The sequence below is a fragment of the Atheta coriaria genome, unplaced genomic scaffold, assembly GCF_025399875.1.
Source record: "Atheta coriaria isolate IRGN ID8LTWV9N9 unplaced genomic scaffold, Caltech_Dcor_3.1 hic_scaffold_5_pilon, whole genome shotgun sequence".
Lineage (NCBI taxonomy): Eukaryota > Metazoa > Arthropoda > Insecta > Coleoptera > Staphylinidae > Dalotia > Dalotia coriaria.
The window spans coordinates 5,759,708-5,785,024 of record NW_027045447.1 but is presented as its reverse complement, the minus strand read 5'-3'; the positions used below and the strand labels follow the sequence as shown (position 1 = coordinate 5,785,024).

Genomic DNA, 25,317 nt, shown 5'->3' with positions numbered 1-25,317 from the left:
TTTTATTTCTAGAATGTAAAAAGATCTACAAGAAAACTGATGCTGATATCCAATGATAGACTGAACATTATTGAATGATGAACGAACGCAACTTGAATTTTACACTGCGAGTTGACATTAAACGCACTAATGACGAATTAAACAACGAAAAGAAGATTGTTAATCGGTTAAAGGAAGAAGTTCAACGGCTTATGAAAGAGGTAAATCATTTATTCTTTAATTTTTTTTACTAACTAACATAAACTGCAAATAATCAACGTATTATTTGCAACTATGTTTTTTTAATCTAAAGTAGTAAAAACAGTTATGTTGTAACCACATTAATACGTTTATTTTTATATTTTAACTGCTCATATTACACGAGTTACACTTTACATTTAAAAGTTCTTAACAATTAAGGATTTTCCCAAAATAAACTATTATACTATTTAAATTTAGCTTCTAGGAATGCAAAAATACACAATATATCGCTTTAGTTAAATGCAGACATGAATTATGATTCATTTTTACTAAAAATAGAAAGACAAAAGTTCGGAATTTCCAATAAAATATTTCGTGAGCGTATAAATTAACAAATTAAATGTTTAAATTAAATAATTAGTATTAATCTTTTGAAATTTTAATTTAACTCGATCCAGTTAACAATTCGCAGTTCTTGCTACTAAAACTTTTTGTTTAAATTTATTATTTGATTGGAAAATCCACCGTGGACGGCGTTTTCGGAGCGCGTATAATTAATAAGAAACAATTATTATCACATCAGACCGGTTTCACGCTTTGAATTCTAACAGCTAATATCCACACAATTAACGAGGATGTACTGATATTACCGATGACTGATTATCAAGATCATATCTTCGTAAATTTTAACTTGGGACTAGTAAAATTAATTTTTTTGGGGAATATTTTAGTTGTTTTCCTACTAAATATTATGTTAGACTAGGCGCATATTGTTAAAATGACGCTTGTTTATAACATTTAAACAATATTTTTAATAACTAAATGACGTTAATTACGAGACGAAACGCGATTTAGTTTCGTGCGACATTCGTTTATTTATTTTGCAGCACATTGCCCGCTCACTACGTCGTTTTCCTTTGTTGCGCGTAATGAAATAGTTTTCAACATTTTTTTTGATTATTATGATTCGATATACGTTATTTGCATTAGCGATATTCACTTATGCAAGTCGCTACTAGGAACTTGGCATGCTTGAAATGTCGAACGTCGAGCAGACTTGTTTTGAGAAAGATTGCGCTTGCTTTAAAAGTTTGCGTGAATGGTGTTTATAATGACGTAGTAAAACGAGTTGAGCGTTGATGAAGGCGTTTTCCGCGCTCGCACGAAAGTTGCGCGGGGTTTTGTAGTACAATTTGGGACTTGCGTCGGTTATGAATGAAACACTTTCTACGCTTCGGGCGCGTTGGAATACTTACCTCTCAGCAACAATTTATGTTGTTTTACGCTGGGTTGGTTTTTTTGGGCAATTCCCAACGTGCTCATAAATTTAGTTTTTTTTATTGAGCTGAGAAATACGAAATAGCGATTATGTAACAAAACGCATTATAATAAACGTTACTCGATTTAACGATACACCCTGTATAATGGCAATATTTGTACAACTTATTTGATTTGCTTGTAAAGTAGAGTCCGACCGAAACTTAATTTTAGCCGAAACCGAAATCGAAATTTCGGCCCTGCAATCAGTTTCGGCCGAAACCGAAACCGAAATCGAAACCAATTTACATAGACATATTTTCTACTTTACCTACACATCGCCAGTTTTTCCACGTGTTTTTAGATACATAACCATTTCGAGTAAAGTCCTCGTTTAGTCACTTGATACTTGATATAGTATTAATATGAGCGAACCAAGATGTAGCAACGACCGCCATTAGCCTCGAAGTTAGCCGAGCGACGCACGACAATCTTCACGAAAAGTGAGTTTCGGTGCGGTTTGGTACCCGGCCATTTGCCGAAACCGAAACTGAAGCCGAAACTCGAATTTGCCGACACTGGTCGAAACCGAAACCGAAACCGAAATTTCGGTCGGTCTCTCATTGTAAAGCAATATATTAATTTCCTTGTTATAAAGAATAGAGTTACAGTTACCTCTGTGTAACGACGAAAAAGTTTTTCATTTCTTGCAATTATGACCTTCCTTCCTGTCGACATGACATCGATGGCAACATTTGAAATATTGTTTTAATTATGCCCCCAACATCTCAAGAAATTGCAATGTAAATTTCTATAACTCAATCACGATTTTTCAGCTAATTTATTGGGGTGCACGATACGTTACTACCAAATCATTTAAACATAACAACAAGAGAATACAACAACGCGAAGCAGAATTCATATTTAGACTTCAGGAAATATTTACCAAGTACTTTTACTTGTATAAATTGAGTTTATAACCAGCTTACAAAAGATTAAACAGATGCCGGTTCCCGTAAAATCTCAAAATTTTGTTATTTTTAGTTTTAGCAAAAAACAGAATTCAAAGCTGATAATATATATTTAACATTAGCATTTTATATTACATACACGTTCAAAATCATTGTTTTCTACCTAAATATGTAATGATATCATTTTTAAAGCAAATTTCCATTTTTTTAAATTTTACAACCAAATATTACTTTCATTTTCAATTTATTTTAGTTTAACTTTTATCTTAACGTTATAAGTAAGAAAATTACAATTAATACTGTTTTTATATTATTTTAGCAAATCAAAGACAACATTACTATATAACTTATTCATACACGAGTGAAATCATTGTTTTCCACTCTTAATATGTAATGAAAACTTACTTATCTAAAATTTTCACTTTTAAAGTTTACAAACAGAAAATGACTTTCATTTTCACTGTATTTAAGTTCCACCTCTATCTTTATAACACCTGACTGTTTACTACACTTACCAAGATGTGATTTACATGCGGTTGAAGGACAAAACAAGTTCTGCTACTTTTTTTCCACGTACGCATGTCTGTTGACATTGCAATTCGATGCCTATCGAAAACGAAATCGTGACATAAACACAAGTCATATACACTTGTATCGGTTGTGTCTTTTGCGTGACTCATAAAGTCACTCGTCGGCCACTTTCATTTAAATTTCTAGTACACACACTCGCCGCGTACTAATTTTGACATCCGCGTGTTGAACAATTACCAATTAATCGCAAACAATATATCAATATATTACATGTGCACTTGTACACTTGCATTGAATGTGTTGTTAAAGTTAACAAAAGTGTATTTATAGCTTTCGGTACTTTACACGGCATTATCTTTTGTTTTTCTTGTTAAATGATTTATTTCTGCGGTATTCGCGTAAACAAACAATGCAGATAATAAATATACAATGTAAAAAAATGTGCACAAATTAGATGTGCTAATATTTTCAACCTTAATAATTTATTACACCATAAAAACTCGTTGATGTAATATTTGAAATATTTGTCAAAGGATGATTTGCAGAATTATTTAAAGATTTTATGTTTAAGATTACATTTTAAACTAGTCATTTCTTTAAATATTTTTATTATGTTATGTTTTGTCTAGCACTTGAAGAATGAGTAGTCAAAAATCTATTTTATTAATACCTAGTCTAAAAATTAATTTTTCAGGCTATGAAAGTAATAAATTACATTATTTTCACAGCGCGGATGTATCATCTTGTTACAACACGATGATTCATCTCTACATAATCGCATTGCAGCGAAAAGAAAGTTTATATGAATGAACATCTCACTTCGGAGAAAAACATCTCGATTCCCGGAAAAGCGTCTATTCTGGTCCGCATGATTCGTTGTGTTGTTTTCATTCAGTCGCGGGGTAGTATTTTGCGATAGCGTATGAGTCACACATAGGGTTGTGGGCTGAAATTGAGCATCGCGACGTCGACGCCGCCACGGCGGCTGAGTCACACCCGCGGTCTGGCGTCGCATGCGAAATGGGCCTAGCGTCGGCTGGACTGGGTGAAAATATAACTCTGTTTGCCTACAATGAGTGCAAGTTGAATTGAGCGAGCGATTGCGTGTTTTTCTGAGTTATTGTGCTATATTTGTCGCATTACACATGATCGTATCGATTTCCTGTTGTAAAGTTTACTTTAGAACTTCCCGTCATTGTTACAACTTTTTTCGTAGTAAAAACGTGATGTTTATAAATATTTTTATATTGCGCATGCGCACGTTTGAATCTTATGAAATGTTTGGTTATGTTTTTACAGATTACTAACTATGAATCTCTACAATTGGATCATCAAGCACAATGTCAGCAGTATGAACAGGATATTCATACATCTGAAGAAAAATATTTAGATTCTTTGGCAAGAATGTAAAAGATTAGAAGTAAAATTATCAGAAACCAAAAGGTTTGTATTTAATTATTTTAAATCGATTTTTAACTATTTTTTTAATATTTTCAGACAAAATGAGAATTTACTTCAAGAACAAAAGTCTCTAAACGAAGCACTTACATCAGCACGTTCAAAAAATGAAAACTTGAATTGAAACTTGTGGATTTAAAGAAACAACTTTCAACTCATCGCATGTTGAAGAAACGCAACCAAGAAGAAAATGAAGAATTGCGTTCGGAAATAGAACGCGTTAAAGGCGATTTTAAAGCGCAAAACGAACGCCAATGGTGGCTGAAAACTGGCGAATTTTTATTTGACAAGTTTACTTTATGTGCATATGTTTTGTTCCCTGCAATGCCACGACGTTTCCCAACTGAACATCTGCTTGTCTTGATAGTTCAATCGCACTTGGATCGCTTTAAAATAATTTAAATTTGATTTCAACTGGAATAAAGAAGAATCAAGAAGAGGATGAAGTGATATTAAGGTAGGTGGAATATTTTTACAAAGATATTGGTTTATATCTATAACACAATTCATATTTACTCATTTATTTGCCTTTTTCTATTGTATAATATTTTTATAACAAATATATGATGTTGAAAATGCTGTCAGTGTTCACAAGCAAGCTTAGAAATTGGTAATGGACTTAATTTAAGTAAATGATATACTAAAATATAAATATCACATGGAATAACATAGATTATAATATAATAAGAAGTGTTATAGCCAAAAGTGTGAATCTAATCACAGAAAAATTGCAACTTCTGAATTTCTCCACGGTTATCACAATGAAATACAGTCCTAAACAATTAAACTATGTTAACATAGCTAAACTAAACTAAATAATACTATAACTAATACATGTGTGAAAGTAACAATGAATACTAAGGCCAAAAGTGTCAAATTAGGCGGAAATTTTGTTATTGCGCGCTAAATATTCGAATCTTTGTTTTTGTTCGGTGTTATTCTAGTAAAAAAAACTAGGAAACAAAAGTTTGGTGTGTAGTTCATGCAACTGCCGTTATCGTCGCCACTACCCGGACGTGAATACAACGGTCACCCTTTTGACTCGCTAACGTTGCTAATATTTGTCGTGAAAATTTACATTTGTTACAAATTAAACGTGTTTAAACTAACTTTCAATTCATATTACTAAATAATATGTAAATTGTGATGGCTGTGATGGAGTCCAAAGCAGAGTCGACAAAATGTAAGTGTTTGAACAATACTTTCCTCACTATAACATATGTACAAGATGAAAAGTGTTTGCGGCCTCTTTGTGCTTAAAAATGGCGGAGTGGCTGCGAATCGAGTTGCAAAGCGTTTGCACTAAAATGTAATCGATGCAATTGTTAGCAAACTTTAGCAAATGCCAGTAAACGCGTTAACGCTGTAATAATCTTTTCATGTAGTTATAGTAGTTTATAGTAAATTTGATTATCTAAAAAATCTAGTAGGTAATAATTACAAAGGCTTTCTCAATATTTTCTTGTATAATCGTATTGTCGTAGTGGTTTAATATCGTTCTACCGAAAGCAACGCGCTCAATGTGTAACTCGATAAAATGTTTGCGTTCTCTTATAGCCGTCGTATGATTATAATTTACAATACGTTATCGTACGTACTACGATACGTATTACCGATTGAAATTCTTATCTCATTTCGAATCCTATAGTATCTCTTACGTTTGAAATTCATGTTTTGTTTAGTTTTACTTCACGTCTCTTGTGGTCCCCTAGAGAAACTACGTAAATATTGTTCGATATGTTGAACAAACAACTAAAGGAAACGCGGTAACGCTTGTCTTTCATTCTTTTTCTACATGACTATGAATCGTCGACTAGTACTGCACGTTTTTGTGCATCTCGTGTGTGTACGTAGTAGGAAAATTGAATAATTCAGTCGAGGAAATCTTACACGTTCACACCATTCCGAAACCTTCAGTTCCTTCGCTGATTGCGAGCAGGAGAGACTTTTCAAAGTGTTCATAGGAGTCGTAGTCCGGTAAACAGAGTTGATTGAAACTAAAATCAAAAGTAATTAAATATTTCTTCATTATTTTCATGTTAAATTTAAATACCATGTATGTGCAGTTGGTAAATTCCCAAACGTAGGCGCAGCTGTAATCTGAAACCGTGGATTCACTTCCTTAAATCCTCCAGGTGGTAATTGTGAGCATCCCGTAGTAAATTGCAACAATCTCGCCATTTCCTCCTGAGTAAAATTCGAAACAGCCGCCCAGAACCAGCCGATAATTCGGCGGAATCTACCGGAATTGCCGTTGATAACATGATGCGCTTTGAAGTCCGCGATCGAGTACTGTCCGGTGCCGCAGAGTAACAACTGAAACGCCCATTTGAACAAATATTATTAATTATCTCCAATTCTAGTCTCCACTACGTGAAACATTTTCAAACGGACACTTACTTCCAATTCGTTTCGTCGAAAATACTCAACAAATTATCGGGTATTAACTCGTTTAAAACCTTCAAGAAAAGCTTCCAATTCGTCTTTTATACTTGTCGCTAATCTATATTGTGCTAAAGCATCTAGATATTGATGTTTTGATGAATTTCTCACACGAATTTTTGCGCCGTTTGGAATTAATTCGATTGTTTTCGTCAGTTGTCCACTTAACGGATCATATTGTTCTTCAACAAAGTATAATTCCGTGTCGATGAGGTCTATGTCATTGTCCAGGATGTATTTTACTTTTGTCAGGTAAAGATCTGGATCGTCTTGTTCAAAAAACTACAAAATTTACATTAATTTCCTTTGAAATAATTATATTTTATAATATTTACCTTGTAATGAACTCGTAGACCAATAACTTGTGCCAAAAACGATCTCGTAAATCTCTGCCCGAACTAATTGTCGATAAGGAACCCCAAGTGCACTCCTCATACAAACACTTCCCGGACAACTTTTCCAGCGAATTCGTAAAATGTCGCACTTCAATGCGATGCACGCATCGGATTTGATGTAATTCAACCTTGCTGACCTCGTGAAAACTCCGAAACAATCCATGTTTCGGATCAAACAACTGCACGCAAATCAACTCAAACCATTCACGCCTCAGTCCACCCCAATCGATACCTTCCTCTCCATGGAAAGATATCTCAAAGTTCCGACACCAGTCTGACACGGAAAAGTTCTTGGTTTGCTTTAATACTACTTTCGAGTAGTTTTTCCCGGTTGACTTTCATGCTGATTTTCTCATGGTGATGTTTCTGATGGAACTTGCGCACCTCGTGATAGAAAAAGTCCTGCTTGTCCTTGAAAGTTTCACTGCCAGCCCATGTTCTTGAGCAGGGATTGGGCGAAAGTGGCGGCGATAACATTGCGCTCTTTCGAAACCAGTTCGAGTTTCGGCTGGCAGCCGTCTTCTATCGAGAAAATGTTCTCGCATTTCACATCGCCACTCACGTGGAAGTTGAATTTGGTTGATGGGCAAAGGCGGAATGTGTAGAGACGCTTAGGGATGAATTTTAAGAGGAGTTCTTTGATGATTAGCTGCTTGGGGGAGACGTAACAAAGAACGCGCTTTGGTTTTGTAAGTTTATCTTCATTCATGCCGATTAATTTTGCCTCGTAGCAGACGTTATGGTTTTTAGATGCGACGTTTTTATGCACTAGAGTTGAATCAATACCTGAAAGAATAAATTTTTAAACAATTCGAAAAAAAGCAAGCAAAAACCTTAAAATTAAACGTTTAGTTGTCCTAGTTTACGGTAGATGGCGCTATATGTACTAAAACTTACTGTTTAACACGATGATATCAAAGTCGCCATTATGCAATTCCGTTCCTTTGTATTTAATGGTGGCGTGAAAACAACCCTCGTAGATAAACTTCAACTGCACGGTGATGCGATGATTCTGCCAGTCGTAATCTAAGGTGATTGAATAATTCTCCTCCACTATGCTATCTACATCGCAGTCTTGGGATTTATTATTTCCTATTTGCGTCAAAGTTACCGCATATCCCTATTGTAAACAAACAACATAATAAAATGTGTTTTCCACTAAAAATTTAATTCTCACCTCTGTTGGATCATCTGATGGACTATAACTGCACACATTGTTATACTCATCCCTCGGTTCAATAAACAATAAATGCGCAATGTTGGCAGTACACACCACTGTACTACAATGCCGCAGCACAATAGTCCTTTGTGCATCAGCAGGTCCAGCATTGAAACCTCTTGTAAAGGGTGATCCAGCCACATGTTGATTACCAATCATCACCGTGATACGATAATGGCCAGCATGTCGCACGGTGAATTTAACCCTTGCTTCATTGGCATTGTTTGGATCTGTCGGTGAACCTAATTCGGTAATAATAGCCATCTTGCGATTACCTTCGGAGACATCCACCACAAGTTGATCGGTGTCGCAGATCGGATAGGGTTGGCCATTGCGTTGATAAAAGTGCACAGTGAAGCAAACAGTGTGCCCAACCGGATGCGGGTCACTCCAGTTGAATTCCACCTTGCAGTTTGAGGGCAGGAGATATTTCCCGGTGACGTATTGTAGTAGAGAGTGTTTGGCTTCGGGTGCCAGTGATGGTTGAGTTATAGCTGCGAGGGTTACCAAGCCGGCCATTGAGACGGAGACTACCAGCATCCCGCCCCACGTCCATGCATCTTGGTGATTGCTGGACTTTACTACTTCCGACCAGAGGTCAGCTTTGAGTGATTCGAGGCGTTGTTTCGATGTGGGCAGGCCTTGCTGGGCTTGCGACCAGGCGGAGAAGTCTTTTTGGAAAATTTGTCGCGCTTTGGATTCTTCGAACCAGTAGACGTCCTCCACCGACGCTACTTCCATACTTAGTAATCTAAAATTAGACGATAATCCGTTTGTTTACTGTGGATTTGTTTAGTTAACTTTTAACTAGTTTTTGTTTGAAGGAGTTGTGAGATTAGTTAGTTAGTTGGAGAGTTGGTGTGGTTGTTAAATTAGTAGATGGATGGTAGGTGGTACTTACTTGGGGTAGTGGTGATGAAGGTTGTGTTTGGTGAGCCATTGGCGTAGGACGAGACGTTGTTGGAGCAACGCGGCGGCTCGCTGGAGGCGCTCTTCGTCTGGCGCTGGCAGTTCCGGCAGCTCGCCCAGTTGCCCGCATTGGGTCAATTGGGAGATACCTGCGACGAAACAAAAAACAACAATTTGGTTTAATCTCGGTGGAATTTGCATTAAATTGCTTTAAAAATTGACATAAAAAGCAACTTCCAGCTCGTTTCACAGTTTCAGGTCAGATGGTATAAGAAGGGTAAAAGTTTTAAAATATTCACATAAACTAAAAAGTTCCTGAAGATTGTCTTGTATAGGAAATTATACACAAACAAAAACATCATTATTCTACCTCAGTTTTACTAATATTATTAACAAGCAGTCCTTCGTACCCTCTCATCAAAAAATTCCAACTTAAATTCATCATATTTTCAAAAATCAAAGCAGCCAAACTTATTTCTTAGTGAAAAACTCGTCGAAATCAATTGAGCCAAATAAGAATTAGCAGGAACAGACAAAATTGATAAAAATTGTTTTTTTTTTGTTATTACTGACGCAATATACATCCATATCCAATTAAGTGGAACTGCTGTTTTTGGTAGATGAATGTTTGTTACTCTTTCGCGCAAAAACCACGACACCCTTTTTGATTAATTTTGCTATAAAGTTAGATTGATTCTTGAAGAAGAACATAGGCTATGTTTTGTAGCCAAAATAAAGCATGAAAAGTGTAAAATAAGGAATGAAACTTAAAATGAAAATGCAATCATCGTAATAGAATGCTTTTAGAACCTAGATGGCGTTAGTATGAATTTACTTGCTTAATATTCTTCGAAAACAAGCCCCGTTTAAATTATAAATCATTTAATTTTTCAAGTCTTAACTCTTATAACTCCTAAATTATAGAACACTGCTAAGAACACAACTTTGCCGTTTTAAGTCAACTGCTAAAAGACGAAATTTTAAAAGTTCCCCCTTCTTTTTATTCGATTGTCTTGCGCTTAACTCGAAACTTTTCATCACCTTACACCTACCCGTGTTGGTATTTTATTTTCCGTACAATTTGCGACTTTTATTCTTCACGAATGCTTTTATCCAAGTTTAAAACTAATTGTTTCGTGAAAATGTGCAACTTTTCCTCTTCTTTTATCGCAATTTATAAACTTGCACCGCACTCGGTCTCTCGTAACTTTAACAATTTACAAATTGTCAACTTTGTCCGCTTTGCGCAATGCAATATTGCAATTCTGGCTCTGCGACTCTCTTGGCTTGGCGTTTTAATCTCGAGCATATTTTGGTTCGTATTTCATTTAGTTTGGTGTTTCGTGACACTTTGCGACAAAACAACGCATGATTTACAATCTATAATAGTTTGCCACAAACCACACACATCAACAACCATTCCAGTGCGGTTCAAATGTGAAATTACACGCGTGCACCGGAATATTATGAATTATTTCCGTGCGTACGCACATATTGCTATGACTACACTAGTATATATTCCGATATTCCAATGGCCGCGTGCGACATGTTTGGTTTAACAAGCAAATAATTAAATCGTTATTACAATGTTGGTAAGCGAGTGAAAATAGATTTTCTACGACCTCTCAATGTCCTTGCGTTCTGCCACGATTCTCCTTGACAAAAGTTACACTTTTACGATGGCGAATGTAATTAACTTAATTGCAACCGGGCTCACCCAACGCAAATCTAGCTCTTCATTTTTTTAGAACGCGAAATGAAAATGTTTGCGTGCTTGTTATCTGATTGCTCAATTCGCAAATATTCCAGAGAATAAGAACAAAATAAATATTACGAAGGTGTGACATTTAAGTAGATGAAATAATTCAATGCGTTATATCGGAGCGTGGGACGCCGGGACCAAATTAATTTAATTTTGAATCACCTCAGGGATGAAATTTTATATTTTATAATGCGAAAATGCTGTCGGAATACCTGCGCAAGATAACACACAGTGGCCGCAGTTTATGATAGATCGGATTTGTTATGTGCAAGAACAAAAGGTATCATTTTTCACTCACGTCAACAATGAAATTCTATGACGTACTCGCTAAATATTGTAAATGCATGCAATCGAAGAATGATGAAAACGCGCGATCGCAAATCGATGCCTCTTCTTCCGTTTCACCCGCGTACGGGTTGAGTTAGTGGGCAATTTTGATGACGAATGTTCTCACACAAAACGTCGGAATTGCGTCACCGCGGCGTCGGGGCGCTTAATCCGCCGCCGGGTTGAGGCCATGAAACTCTAATCGATCAAGCTTCGACGATTGCGAACCGTCGTGGATTCAATCACGATGTGTGCGGTTGGAGCTGTCGGAGGCATCCGTTCGAGTTGAACGCCTCGGGAAACCGCAACTTCTCAAAGCTGGCGGCGAAAATGACGCGCTGATGGACTCCTTCTGACATCTGCTTAAATATGCATTTTCAATTTATGATAGCACGCGAGTTGTTATCGATTCCGGTGATGTTGCACACGATTCGGACGTGTTTCACGCCGAGAATAAATAAACTGAGAATAATCGAATCTCGGAAATCGATAAGAAAGTTTCAAAGTGTAGGAACACTTCTTTTTGGTCAGACAATCGTAAGAAATAGTATAAATCGAATTGGGAGTTTGTTTGTTACGCTTTAAAGCGAAAACCCCTGAATAATTTTTGATAAATTTTTTGTATAAGTGCTGACCAATGAAAATAACATAGACTACTTTTTATCGCAAAAATATAAATTTAAGGGTGTAAAATAGGAGATGAAAGTTGATATGAAAATTCATTCATAATTTTAATTATATAATTCAATGTTAGATGGCGCTAAAGTGCATTTATCTTTAATTTAAACAAATTTTAAGAAAACAATTTAAATTTTGTACATAATTAAATCAAAGTTAATTGTAATTTGTCACCCAAAATTCAACACGGCCCCTGTGTTATGTTAGCCTTGTTTCGCTTCGCTTTGCTTCACTTCACTTCGTGTTTGTTTGCAAATCTCTGCACCGTCATGACGTGCAGTTTAGTATGTCGGGCATGTCCGAACACATCCCGAAAGTGGCAACGCGGACCGCATAAACATTTGCGGCATAACCGACTCCGCCGGGTACGCCGGCTACGTTTATGTCGTTTTGCCTCGTTTAATCGCCGTATTCTCCGTACCTTTTAAATCCAAACCTCCCAAAACCACGCTTTGCTTTCGCTTCAAGTTTCTTGCACACGTCTACCAACAACAATTTAAAACGACGAATCGCTCATGTCCTGTGGTGTGGAAAGATCACCACTGGCAATTTATTAACTAAAGGTCGCAAGAGTATTTTTTGACATTGTGTATATGCGGGTGCAATATGTGCATTCTCAGCCAGATGAATTTGAAAGGTGAGTTCAACTTGCATTGTCTGATTGTGCACTGCGCAGCGCTTTATTCTTCTAAATTCGTCTTTGTGTCGGTGCCAAGGGTGTTTGGCGCTCATCAACACAGGTAGAAACCCAGCGTCGGACGCAAAAGTGGAAAGTGAAATAATTCTTTTCGCCAGGTGCTCAGCGCGAATCAGAATGAAGAATGAAACTGTTCTCATTCTGGTCTTGCGCACCCTCCCCGAAGGAATTCCTACGGCAAACAATATAATAAGCACTCTTGCACGTCCTGGCGTTTTTGATGGTCCGTCGTGGACATCAATTTTCCGTCGTCTCGCAAACTGAATTCGTGAAATACGAAGAAGAGTCGTAACAAGCGCGCAGACGAATCAAGTAAAGTAATAGCCGGCACAAATGTTACGGCCCGAATGAGGGAAGCACCATTTTACGACCCGGGAATTATTGTCACCAGAAACGACCTTAGTCCAGTGGACCAATACGAAAATCGCGAATCATTCATCTTTCAACACACAAACAGGTTTCACGCTTTAAACTGGAGGTTAAATTAGTGCAAAACGACAAAATCACACAACTCTCAACCCGTACAACACGAGAAAGGTAGGTGCCCAGAAAGGCAGAAAGGTAAAAACGGGTAAAACCAATCTGTAAAACCGGGCGACGCGGTTTTTCTCGTATTTCATGTCGTTAGGATCCACAATCCACGCGACGCGGCAGATGTGTGTGTGTGTGTGTGTGCCTCTGGTGGGTGTTTTCGGATGAGTTGTTCGCCCGTTGAATCAATTCAAACCGGCAGCGCAGCATTGCCAGGCAATCGAGCCCGCTGAGCATGTGTGCGAGGGACGTGCCTTGCTTCTATCTATCTCTTCATCCGCCGAAAGCCGGCGATATATCTTCTTCGGCAGCCAGTGTAGGTACGCACACCCCGGTCCTCTTGTGCTGGCGGGCAGAGGCCTGCGTGTGCCCTAGTGCCTAGTGCAACCACCTTTTCCTTCCACTAAAATACACATTCCGGTCGCTGTTGCTTCAATCGCATGAATTGAACACGCTTATATTTTTATGTTATTCGGGTCGTGTTTGCACACAAATTTAAACTTTACCATTTGATTAAATTTCACATTTCAATGCGCATTTGTTTCATTCGAGCTATCCTGGTAAATGTCATGTTTTTTTTTTTTTTTTTGGGAATAGTAAAGTGAAAAACAATCATTTTAGTTAATATGTAAAGTTATATTTTTTTCGCAGTTTAGTGCAATTTTTTTTATAGTAATTGGGTTTACATTTACTTTACTTTACTTGAATTATAAAGAAACGTAATACTTTTTGAATCTACGTGGATATAAATTCCATTTCCTTACGCGTTTGGTTTTATTTTTATTTTTGATGTAATTATTCATATGTTTATTTAAGTTTTAAATTCTTGCAGAAAAAATTTACGCGAGCTTGTGGAGTGCGAGCAGTGTTCGTGTTCATTAAAAGTTTTCATAATAATTCGCATCGCCACGCCAAGATTACAGCCGCATGCGCAACCACAAGCCTCGGCGAAATATGCAAAAACATGAATATTATTGCCCTAGTTAAAAATTCCAATTATACTAAAGCATTCGTCGCCACCTCGCCGTCGAAAAGTTTCAGTTTACAACAAAAGGAATCTTTACCTGTGCAAGCAGCGCAATCGTGGGTGTTATAAACCTCTGGGGAGCTTTTAATAATACATATCTTAAAATTAAATTTTAATGTATCTACAACATCCCTTCGCGAGGGGAAAATAAATTGCAAAGCTGTAAAATTTACAGCTGTGATGAAATATTTTTATTTGTGCTAAATTTAAATATAAATGTTTTTCGCCCTGAAAACTTCAGCTCCTGAGGTAAAAACACATGAATTTAGCATATTCTGGCTATAAAGCAAAAATATTAAACAAAAACTCAGCTTAGCTGTGCGCGTAATCGTCTACAACCCCCAAAAATAAAAATATTTAACAACCGTTTGGAATTTAAATGCATCGAACAAAAAGAAAATCCCTCGGATTCGAGTGCATTATACGCTTATTTGACGCATTTGAATGCGCTGGCCCGGTAGAACGATAATAAAGCAAGTTTCGGCCAACAATAGACCGAAATCAAAACGAAAGCATCGCTGCCAAGCAAAGAATATAATCATAAAGCGTTTATGCGAGCACCGAGCACGGTCGAGGGATAATCCATCACGAGTTTAACTTATCCCTCAGAGCGTCCCGTTGCCTGTGCTTTCTTCTGTTGCTATTAAACTAGTCGACGAAGACGCGCGCTGTTTATTGAAAAATCTTTCGCTTTTCACGAGTGACCCGGGCCCAGCGCACAAAAGCGCACAAATCCTCGCCGCGGCGAATAAAAAAGCAAATAAAAAAGCAGCGAAAAGTTGCGCGCGGAGAGTATTAAAGTTTTTCATATTTTCCGTGACGCGCGTTGCGAAAATGCGGATAGCGTGCAGAGAAGTGAATCGATGGCGAGAATATTCAAGCGAAAATTAAGACTTTTTGAATGTGCAGAGTGCAAAGTTTCGTTTGAATTCAGACGCACGCTGAATATTAATATGCAAGCTGATTTTTCGCGTTTGCAAGTGAAATTTCCATTCAGAAAGGATGATAAATGATAATATTCAAGTGCATTTAATAGAAAACTTCATTTGCCATATTAAACATTCATTTTCTTAGTGGAAATTAGAAGGAATGAGAAATTATAATGATGGAAATTAAAATTTCATTCAATTTCTTTCTTTCTTTCAGAATAATTGTCATAATTGTCGAGTATTATGACGACTATTGATCATACACACAGTTATAGTTCGTCTGAAACTCTTGGTAGGTATTTAATTAAGCTCTCCGTGGGCTACCCTGAAAGCGGACGTTAATAATGTTAATAAATTAGAATTAATCCAATTAAAAAGGACACGAGCTCGCGCGCGCACGGCCGAAACGATTAGACCCCGGCGCTGGCCAGACAGTTTCCCCGTGCTAATTCCACAATTATTGGATTCCGCAGATATAACACGATGAATATGTTTGGTCATTCCACAAAGTACACACAGGTAATTTAGGTATTAAAAGTTTTACGCGATTGGGCGTAATCTGAATTACCACCACAGCGATCAATTAAACAAATTACTAGTGGAAGTACTACTAAATTAAGTATTTAATTTAATAAATTTGTTTGTAAATGGATTTTATGTTGCAAACATTAAAAATCACTTAAAATAGTTTTAAGCTTTTTGTTCGGATTAAAACTTTGACGGTGATTGTTGAAGTGAAAAGTTTCAAACAACTGAAAAGTCTAGAAATAAACGTCGAGTCGAAAACGATTTCAATCATTTATATGAAAACTTTAAATTGTGTCATAATAGTTGAAATTATTTATAATTTATAATAATAATATGTTAATTATCTTTAATTCTACGTCAAAGTTCAAGTACCTAGAATTTCTTACGAGATTCTTTGCTAATGTGAGTAAAACGTAAAGTTTGCGCAAATGAAATGCTAAAAACCCACGAATGTTCACTTGGAACGCACGCATAGTTCGAATAATCGACCTATATTCAAAGATTCCAAAGAATGCACATTGCACTTTTAACTTCTTGTACAACAGCTTTGCAAGCTTTTTGCACGTGCAAACTACGCGCGCGTTTGAAGTTTTCAAGTTGTTCTTCGTTATCTTTACGTGTCTCACTGCGGTTAAAATTCGCACAGCGTGGTTTAGGGTAGTTTTGCACGAGTTCAAGTCAAGCATCACAGGAAACTCAAGATGGAACAGACTCTTGGGGTTTAGGGACGTATTTGCATGTATTAAGAGAATTCTAAGTTGACCAACAAATTTATTTTACGACTTAAGTGCCAAATTCATTACAATTTATTTATTAAATTTGAAATGTTAAAGGTTGAATGAGTTTTAATACATCGATATTCATCGCGAAACTGATTTTTCACTTGAAATCAAGTAAATTCAGATTTTTCTGGAATATCCGCTGAAATTCCTTGCATTTCATGCATGAAATGATAAATTCAATCGTAAATCGGTAGAATGGAGTCGTACTCGACTATATTCAGATCAAATATTAATAGAAACTGCATATTTAATAATGATTTATCTGCATTTTTGACTTTTCAAGATTCTAACGCTGAAATTTTTGAAGAAATTTGTCTTTAAAATGGAAATATATCCAATTTCCTCGGTATAGAGTTGCAACTCCTCATATAACGACGAAAAAATATTTTCATTTCTATCTATTACTTGACCTTCAATGTCTTTTTTGTCGACATGTCATAGATGGTAACGTTTGAAATATTGTTTGATATGATCCCAACATCCTACAAATTACCGCGCAAATTTCTATAACTTTAACACAATTTTCAGCTAATTTGTTGCGGTGCATGTAACGTTACCACAAAATCATCTAAACAAAACAAAGTGAATACAACATCGCGAATTGAATACATATTTAAACTTCAGGAAATATTTACCGGCATTTTAACTAGAATAATTATGTTTTATAACCAGTTTAAAAAATTAAACAGATGCATGTATTTATTTGTAAAATATTTCTAATTTCTAATTTCTAATTCTTACCGGATGAAGGCACTGTTGGTTGGCTGCTTATTGTCATGCCGATTGAGCAAATTTCCGTATCGTCGCCCCAACCCCCGCTCACATTGCTGTTCGGCGTCGACGGCGAATCCATTCTATTGTTGTCGCGTGATTAATACCCGAATACAACTCGCGCGAAACAATTATTATGACGCCCGCACTCGCATGTGTTCCAATTTATCGTAATATCGGAGTTATTTGCTCATTTATTATTACATTAATATTTAATTTGAAATGGTCGTTAATAATTTCGTACAATATTTTATTCTACTTCTCTAAACTTACTATTTCTATATCTAACTTATACGCTTAGGTAACAAATGAATTAATTCCAATTAATTTCACAATCGATTTCGTGTCATGTCATACTTCGACGGCGTGTAGTTTAATTGCAATTGCAACCCGAATTCCGCTTCGGAATTCTGTTTCGTGTGGTTCGAGTGTTTAATGTTTGCGCTTCTTATTATTCTTGCTATCGATTAGTTAAATGTGTCAGTGTTGTACTGCTGGTGAATTGCTGACCAAGCGCAGTTTTTTTTTTGTATTTCTGCGCGCTCTTTAGAGACGAAATTGTGAATTACGACGGCCTGCGTCGACATTTATGAATCGATCGCATTAATCGCGCGGCAGCGACGGCGCTAATTGCGAATTAATTGTGACTAAAATCATTAATCGCTCGCACTTTCAGCCGCTGACGATTAATTACCACGCGGTCAGACAAAACAAAGAATTGAGCAATTTTTAACGCAAATAAACATGTGTTATAAGACATATTTTACATGAATTTGATTATTTTCCTATGTTTAGCACCTAGTTTTTGATTTGCTTAAATTTCACGCATGGCAGGATCTCAACAAGCTTTAACAATTTATCTTTTAATAACTAGATGTAAATATAAATCAGTTACAAGCGATATATAAGCGACTGCGAATCGTAGGATGGATTAATTATTGCCTTTAATGTTTAATCTTGTAACAGTTTTGCGTCTTTTGATCCTAACAATAAAACGTTGTTCTTTGTTTTCACATATTCACAAACACAAACTAAGAGAAAACGTAAAAGAGTATACAGCGCACACAAAACGTGACACGGTCCTTGCACCCGAATATCACACACTCACACACACACACGCGACCGAGGACGAAAAACGACGAGAACGGAAGTAACGAACCGGGATGATAACACAACAACGCGCGGGCGCCGTGGTGCGCTGCGCTGCGGACAGTTTCGGGGGCACGACTGGTCTGACGGCTTTCGCTGGTGCCGACCGACGATGCGGTGGTTGTGTGCGGCACTCGGCGGTGCGTTCGTTACCCCGGGCGACCGAGGACCAAACACAGAAGGAGATGCGCAGTGGCGGCCGACGCAGGCGGCCCAGCCGGGCACATCGGCACCCACACCAAGCGTAACAATAATTTTGTTGAACTGTGCGCGGGCAGGATAAACGCGAGACCGCAGGTCGACGTCGTTCAGCGATAATTACCACTTTGTGGATATCAGTGCGTTTCAAAATGGGAAATATTTCAACGGGAATTATTATGCACCAGTCGATTGTAATTATAATTGATTTGCGTTTACTGCAAGTGGCATGCTTTGTTTAACAATTACAAATTGTTTGGCTCACATGCACGCGACTTAGCTATTGTTGACTTTTATTTGTGATGGAATGCCAAACAGAAAACAATTCATATTAACAATAACGTAGGACAATGCATTTCTAAACATGTGAAAATCACATTTTTTCATTAAAAACACAAGAAATTAAAATTCTATTATTTTTTCTTGAAAAGTCCGACAATAACATGTTTTTCATACAAATTTTTCGACTTTTTGTTTGGGATTTATAGAAGCATCGCACTTGCGAGTCAAATTTATCACTTTATTTGTTACTTTGTCGGCTACTTAGGTGCTAATACCACAAAAAATGGTTGTTTAGATATATACCTATCAATAATAAAAATCTTAAAATTTAGGATTTCAGACGATTTTTCATTTTTTTACTTTAAAATGAAAAGTTTCAGCGTGAAAATATAAAAATATCAAAAACAAATGCTGCTGCTGTCACTATCCAAACTAAAGCTTTCTCCCCGAGACATAAACAGGTTCGGCCCACGCACGTAAAAAAGTCCTTTCGCGCGCTGTCAAATCAAACTTTCGCTGCCAAGCTGTTTTCGGACTTTCGCGCACATCGCAGCCAGACACATTTAACAATCTCGCGACCGTAGCAAGGCGACTTATCGCCCCCATTTTTATTGCAGTGCAAAATTTTACGACTTTCCAATTCTCCCCCCGAGAATACGAGTATATACTGAAAAGATACATTCCTGCAGTCTGCGTAAACACACATGACTCATGACACACAGCCACAGATAACTTTCGAGCGACTTTTCCAAGGTGGATTTTCTTTTAATCTACCTTTCGGTTATTTTATGTTAGTTTTTGGCTTTTCTGTCGACGTAAACAAAAAATAAATTGATGTTATGATTAATTCTGCGTCTCCACTATTTTAGTATCTGACTAAGTTCGGTAAATCATGATAATGACACCATTTGTTTTTGTGGCTTTGAGAACTTTCGTAATATCTGCCTATGAGAACAGACTGGTAAATATTTGAACTTCATGTGCGTATTATTTATTTGTTTTTTTAGTTAACAACTCAGACAATACTTCATGGTATTTATTTGCAATTTATTTTTAGTTTCATATATTCATCAAGTCAGAAATGATTTTCTTTTCTTTTAATTTTAATTTTATTTTGCTTTTTTTCTGTTTTTGTGTTGTTTGAGTTGATTTACCAACTACAAACACAGAAAACAGACCATCAGTAATTTGTTTGTGGCGTGCGAGAACAGCGCACGTATCGAGCGCCGGCAAGACGCTTTGGGCGATTTAACTAGCGCAAATTTAATTAACACCCAAACGAGCCGGGAACGCTGCGCGCACCAAAGTTGCAAACTTTCCTGCCATCATCGATGATGCACATCGATAAACTCAAAACGCAGATTGTCTAGAGTTTAATCCACGGTGCGCTTGAAAGCCAACGCGAGAGGAAATTCGACTGATTGTTATCAGCAAAATCAGCACTTACTAATTAACAGACATATAGAACTAATATTTAATATTTTACAAGCATATTTTAAAGTTTATTCGACAAAAACACAGCAAAAAAATTAAAAGAACAAAAATTGCGTAAATTTATGCAATAATTTTGTAGTTTTCACTGAATATCCAAAGACATAATTAAATAATTTACATCCCATTATACTCGTAAAAATGAACTCAAACTACAATTCAACCATGTGTTTAAGATACTCCAACATAAATTCACCACAGAAAATATTATATATTTTGTTTATTTATATTTATTTTTGGCTCGAATGCGTAAGTAATAATGCTGCATGCTGCATGCAATCGTGGTCGATAAAACGGACCATACCAGAACCGTATCTACCCTTTAAAAACACAAAAACATCAATTTTCCTTACAAAAACCCTAAACTTCCTTAATATATGCAACCAAATACACATATCACTATATACACTTATTGTTTTATGTAAATATCATAAATGCAACCCTGTAGATTGCAGCAAATGCGTACTTTAAACTTTCCAACTCTCGCTTATCGCTTACGATCCCTGCTGGTTGCCGCTTGCAGGATGCATCAAATTGCCGCATGATAACGCCAGCGAAAAAAACTCTTATTCACCTCCAGACGAGAATGACACGTATAAAGTGAAGTAAAGACGTAGGTAATCTCGAGAGTGCACAGAGGTGTGAAGATAAGAAATGGAAATATGAAAAATATCGTTAGGTATTAAATTTGCAAAGTGTCACACACGCCTTCGGATATATATTTTATGTGCGTTGGCGAGCGAAAATGTGAAACTCCCACTTTCCGAGGGCGAAAGGTTGTGCTTACGTTAACGAAAATCATTCTGACAGGCGGCGACCTTCGACTTTTAACTACTTGTATGTAAGTAAAGGGTGTTAAGGTCGCCGAGAGTCGCACATTAGCACTTCTTCAGTCTGATGCCTGCGCCCCGGGTTAATGAGTTGGAGTAGGCGAGGACTGTTGATTAATATTAATGTGAACGCCATCGACGCACGCCGGGAAGAGGACACGGGACCTTCCCAGCTTACTCACTTCCTACGTACCCTACCATCCCCCGAACACACAGAGTTGAAGGCTGACATGCGGAAATCGTGCGTGTTGTTTAATGTGTTTCCTTCCGATGGTTCTACATTCCTCTGTGTAAGTGGTGTGTGTGTGTGTGGGTGGAAGTGGAAAATTCGATGGGCACGAGATAGAATTTCCTAGTAGGCTGCGGCACTCGCGGGCGCGGAGAATGAAGATTGTGTGTTTCTACGCATCGATCGCGCGGTGGGCGCGAAACGAGCTGGTGAAAGGGGTTGGTTGGTGTATTCGTATGTCAGTGATATGTTTCATGTCGTGTGCAAGCGATGACAGCGAGACAAAGTGGCGAAGCAGGCTGCGAAAAGCGAAAATGATCATATTTTTCGTGCGCTGCGAGATAAAATGACATTGAAACTTGCTTAGGAGTTAGAAGTTTGGCACACTGAGATGTAATAATAGGACAAGGACGGTTTGTCACAATATGGGTTATCGAGGTGTGGGGACGGGCTATAAATCATGGCATCACGAATTTGGAGTGAAATTTAGAGTCTATAAAATTGTTTCAAACAATGATACTGGAGTTATTTCTGACACAAGCAGTAAACATATTTTTTCTAGGTAATAAAAAGGTATTTGGCGTCGGTTTAACTATTCTTGATATTTTTCTGTCATATTAATGTCGGGTAATTAATTGTACTGTAAATTTGATAGTAAAAATCCTAGGATTTTGATTAATTGCAAAATATATGCCGTTTTTAATGAATTATTCGAAAACTAATTAAGTTAAATCCATTATTTTTGGATATATCTCTTTGATATTAAATTCTGAACATAATTGTATTTAAATTTTATTGATTATATATTTTAATTAAAAGTTACAGACGAATTTTATTGAGTTTTTAGAAATTCAATTTTAATTGTTTATAACTTTGTTTAAAATAGCCGGAGGAATAAATTTTTAACATTAATAGAAGCACAATTAATTTACTTTACTTGTAAGAAAGAATCATAATTTAAACACGAATAGTTTTTGAATAATTAATTAATAAACAAAGAAAACGCATTGTTGATTGATTTTGATCAAAATCTCTTTCTAATAATTATTTATCACAATATCAATTTAGTAGTAAATTCTAAATCAAATCATAAAACGATTTTCAACATAGCTCAATCCAATAAAAAGTTACAGCGAAATTTGTGATAATTTTCATGTTTTTGATTGCAAATTTAACCTTAAAATGTGTATAACTCTCAATTCAAAAATCATTTCAGCACAATATTTACCCAGTCAGATATAAAATTCAACTAAAGTCAACTTTAGTACAAATTATAATTTTATCGTAAATAGTTAATAATTAATTAACCAATAACAAACTGTAGAATATTAAATTCTCCTAGTACGAGTATAATGCACTCCATTCATTACGCGCCGTTATAGACTTGTTATGGCTGCTTTGTGCGAAAACAGCATATCGAAATTAAACAATTTAATCACCCTGCAATAAAGACGCTTTAATGTGTGATTGTATGAACGTATGGTGTGACATCTGCGCAAATTACTCGTACATACGGGATGCGTGTACAGAGTGCAGTATTTCGAAATTTAATCACATTTTCCAACTTTTAACTCAACAAGAATAAAGTTTCCCCGATATAGAATCCTAGTGTAAAGTGGGGCACAAATGTCGTAACTCGTGTAAAACTTATCAGTTATCGCTTCGTGAAGAAATTACAGCCAGTGCAGACTGATTCAATTACAAATTACGATTGTAAGTACATTTTTGGCACTCGACGGTAAACAAAGAGTCTTCATGTCATTAGCTAATGAATCAGTTATTTTTTTAATCATTTTAGTAAAAAAAACAGTTTATTTTAATTTAAATATGTAGTTTTGCGACTAAATTCTTCGACTTCGTCCTCGGAGTAATTAATTTTTACTTTCTTTTTCAAGACCTAGTTTGTGCCGATTTCATCAATAAAATTCGCAATTTTCTTTAAGGAAAGAGAAATGCTAATAATGCCCTTTAGTGCCATTTCTGATTGAACTATTCAACTATAATCATGATTGAATCTCTATATTAATTTCCATGACCTATTTAACCGTTAAGTTATAATTTTTGATATTTTAATAGTTATTCTACTGTTCTGATCGTAGACAAATCCAAAAAATCATAGATAATCAAAATCTGTCCAACCGTTCTAGAGTTATAAACATTTAGATATTCTTTTCACTAATTTTCTTTCAACATATTCTCTATTTGAAAGAACCAGCGAGTTCATTCCTTGTTTTATGCGCCAATCAAAGAGATGAGCCTTATTAAGCGTTCGTCGCTTGTCAGAGTGCGTCGTAAAACAAACACGCGACATAAAACGCCGCTCTCGGCATGCCGGGGGCGGCGGAGATGGCCCTTTTGGGCAATGCTTCAGCGACTATTATTCACGCTCTGATTCGGCGCGGCTTGTTGCAAGTGCGGCGGCGCTCACACGCACGTACCGCGTCCCCGGGGCGCCCACGCAAGGATAACAATTTCCGTGAGTGGTGGTGGAGGCGCAAACGTCGAAACGTGCAAAAGCATCTGTATCCACTTTATTCTGCGGGGGAGGTTGTGCCACCACTCAAATTTCGCATTCATACGACTTTTAATAAATTAAGCCGCGAAAAAACAGCGAGCAGAAGGTCAAACAGGTAGAAATCTAGGTTGAAAATGAAAATTTTACTTTTTTATAAAGTGCTACGTTATTTATAACTCAACAACAATTTGTCTAAGTCAAGAATATCAAAATAACAAGTAAAACATCAGAAAAATCAAAGGGAAACCGAATAAAGAAAAAATATTCAACAAAAATCGTTTCATATTGATTTTATTCTTATTTAAAGAGGAAAATTGAATTGAATTTAGTTAAAAATTAATTTAAGACGTCATTTATTGATTAAAGATTACGAAGTTTGCGTGGACAGTAAGTTTCTTACATTTTTTGTTAAACGAAAAATCTGATGCTGATTTATCTACCTGCGATTTATAAAGCTCGAACGCGCAGAAAGCCGAAATAATGATTAATGTTTATCATGTTTGAAAGTCATGAATCACGTGCGATATTCAATCGAGATTTGCAAAAAAAAATAACAGAAATAAAAGTATGCGGGACGATTAACACCGAAAGATTCGAAAGCGTTTTATTTATAAACAAACCAAAATACAAGAACCTGGTAATAAAAAAAGCAGAAACAAACAAAACAACACAAAAACACTGTGTAAAAGTAAATCTAAAGATAAACAAATTCGTGATATGTACAAAACAAATATTTACAACTTAAAATATTAGTAAGTGTGTGTTTAAAATTAAAATTCACAAAAAGCGAATTATCACAATGAACAACGTGAATAAATTATATTTATTACTGCTGATTAGTTTATCAGTGTTGTTGGGCGAATTACCTTTATCCCTGAAGAGCTGCTTGTACTTGCCGAGCTGATTGGCGTCCAACCACGCGTTGACCTCCCCACGATCGCCGCCACCGCCACTGTCGGCCTGTTTGCTCGGAAACGCCCAAAGATTCTGGCAGATTTTGAGCGCGAAGACCGCGACCAGAAAATAGAGTGCGACCCAGAGGGTCGCTTTGGCACTGGGCGTCATCGACGTGGATGCGTTGTGGCGTTTGCTCGCCTCACATGATGAAGAGACCGGCGGACCGACGGGAGGCGCGAACTGAACACCCGGGAGCAGCCAGCTGCCGCGGAGCGTCGCGACGCATCTTTGACATATCAAAACACAAACCACACATATACAAATGTACACAT

At 36.7% G+C, this 25,317-nt stretch overlaps 1 protein-coding gene and 1 long non-coding RNA gene across 2 annotated transcripts; one reads left to right on the top strand and one right to left on the bottom strand.

The window, feature by feature from the left end:
- The first annotated feature begins 73 nt into the window (after window positions 1-73).
- LOC135792218 (uncharacterized) lies at window positions 74-4,976 on the top strand. Its single transcript, XR_010548219.1, has 3 exons — window positions 74-200; window positions 4,239-4,382; window positions 4,437-4,976. It is a non-coding gene; the product is annotated as an uncharacterized lncRNA (long non-coding RNA).
- Window positions 4,903-25,317, bottom strand: LOC135792217 (apoptosis-resistant E3 ubiquitin protein ligase 1). Its single transcript, XM_065302828.1, is given in 15 exon segments — window positions 4,903-6,394; window positions 6,451-6,723; window positions 6,798-6,853; window positions 6,855-7,121; window positions 7,175-7,228; window positions 7,230-7,268; window positions 7,270-7,287; window positions 7,289-7,374; window positions 7,377-7,530; window positions 7,532-7,663; window positions 7,665-8,020; window positions 8,132-8,354; window positions 8,412-9,204; window positions 9,355-9,511; window positions 24,955-25,317. Coding segments are annotated over 15 exon segments (2,910 nt in total). The 5' UTR covers window positions 25,154-25,317; the 3' UTR covers window positions 4,903-6,291.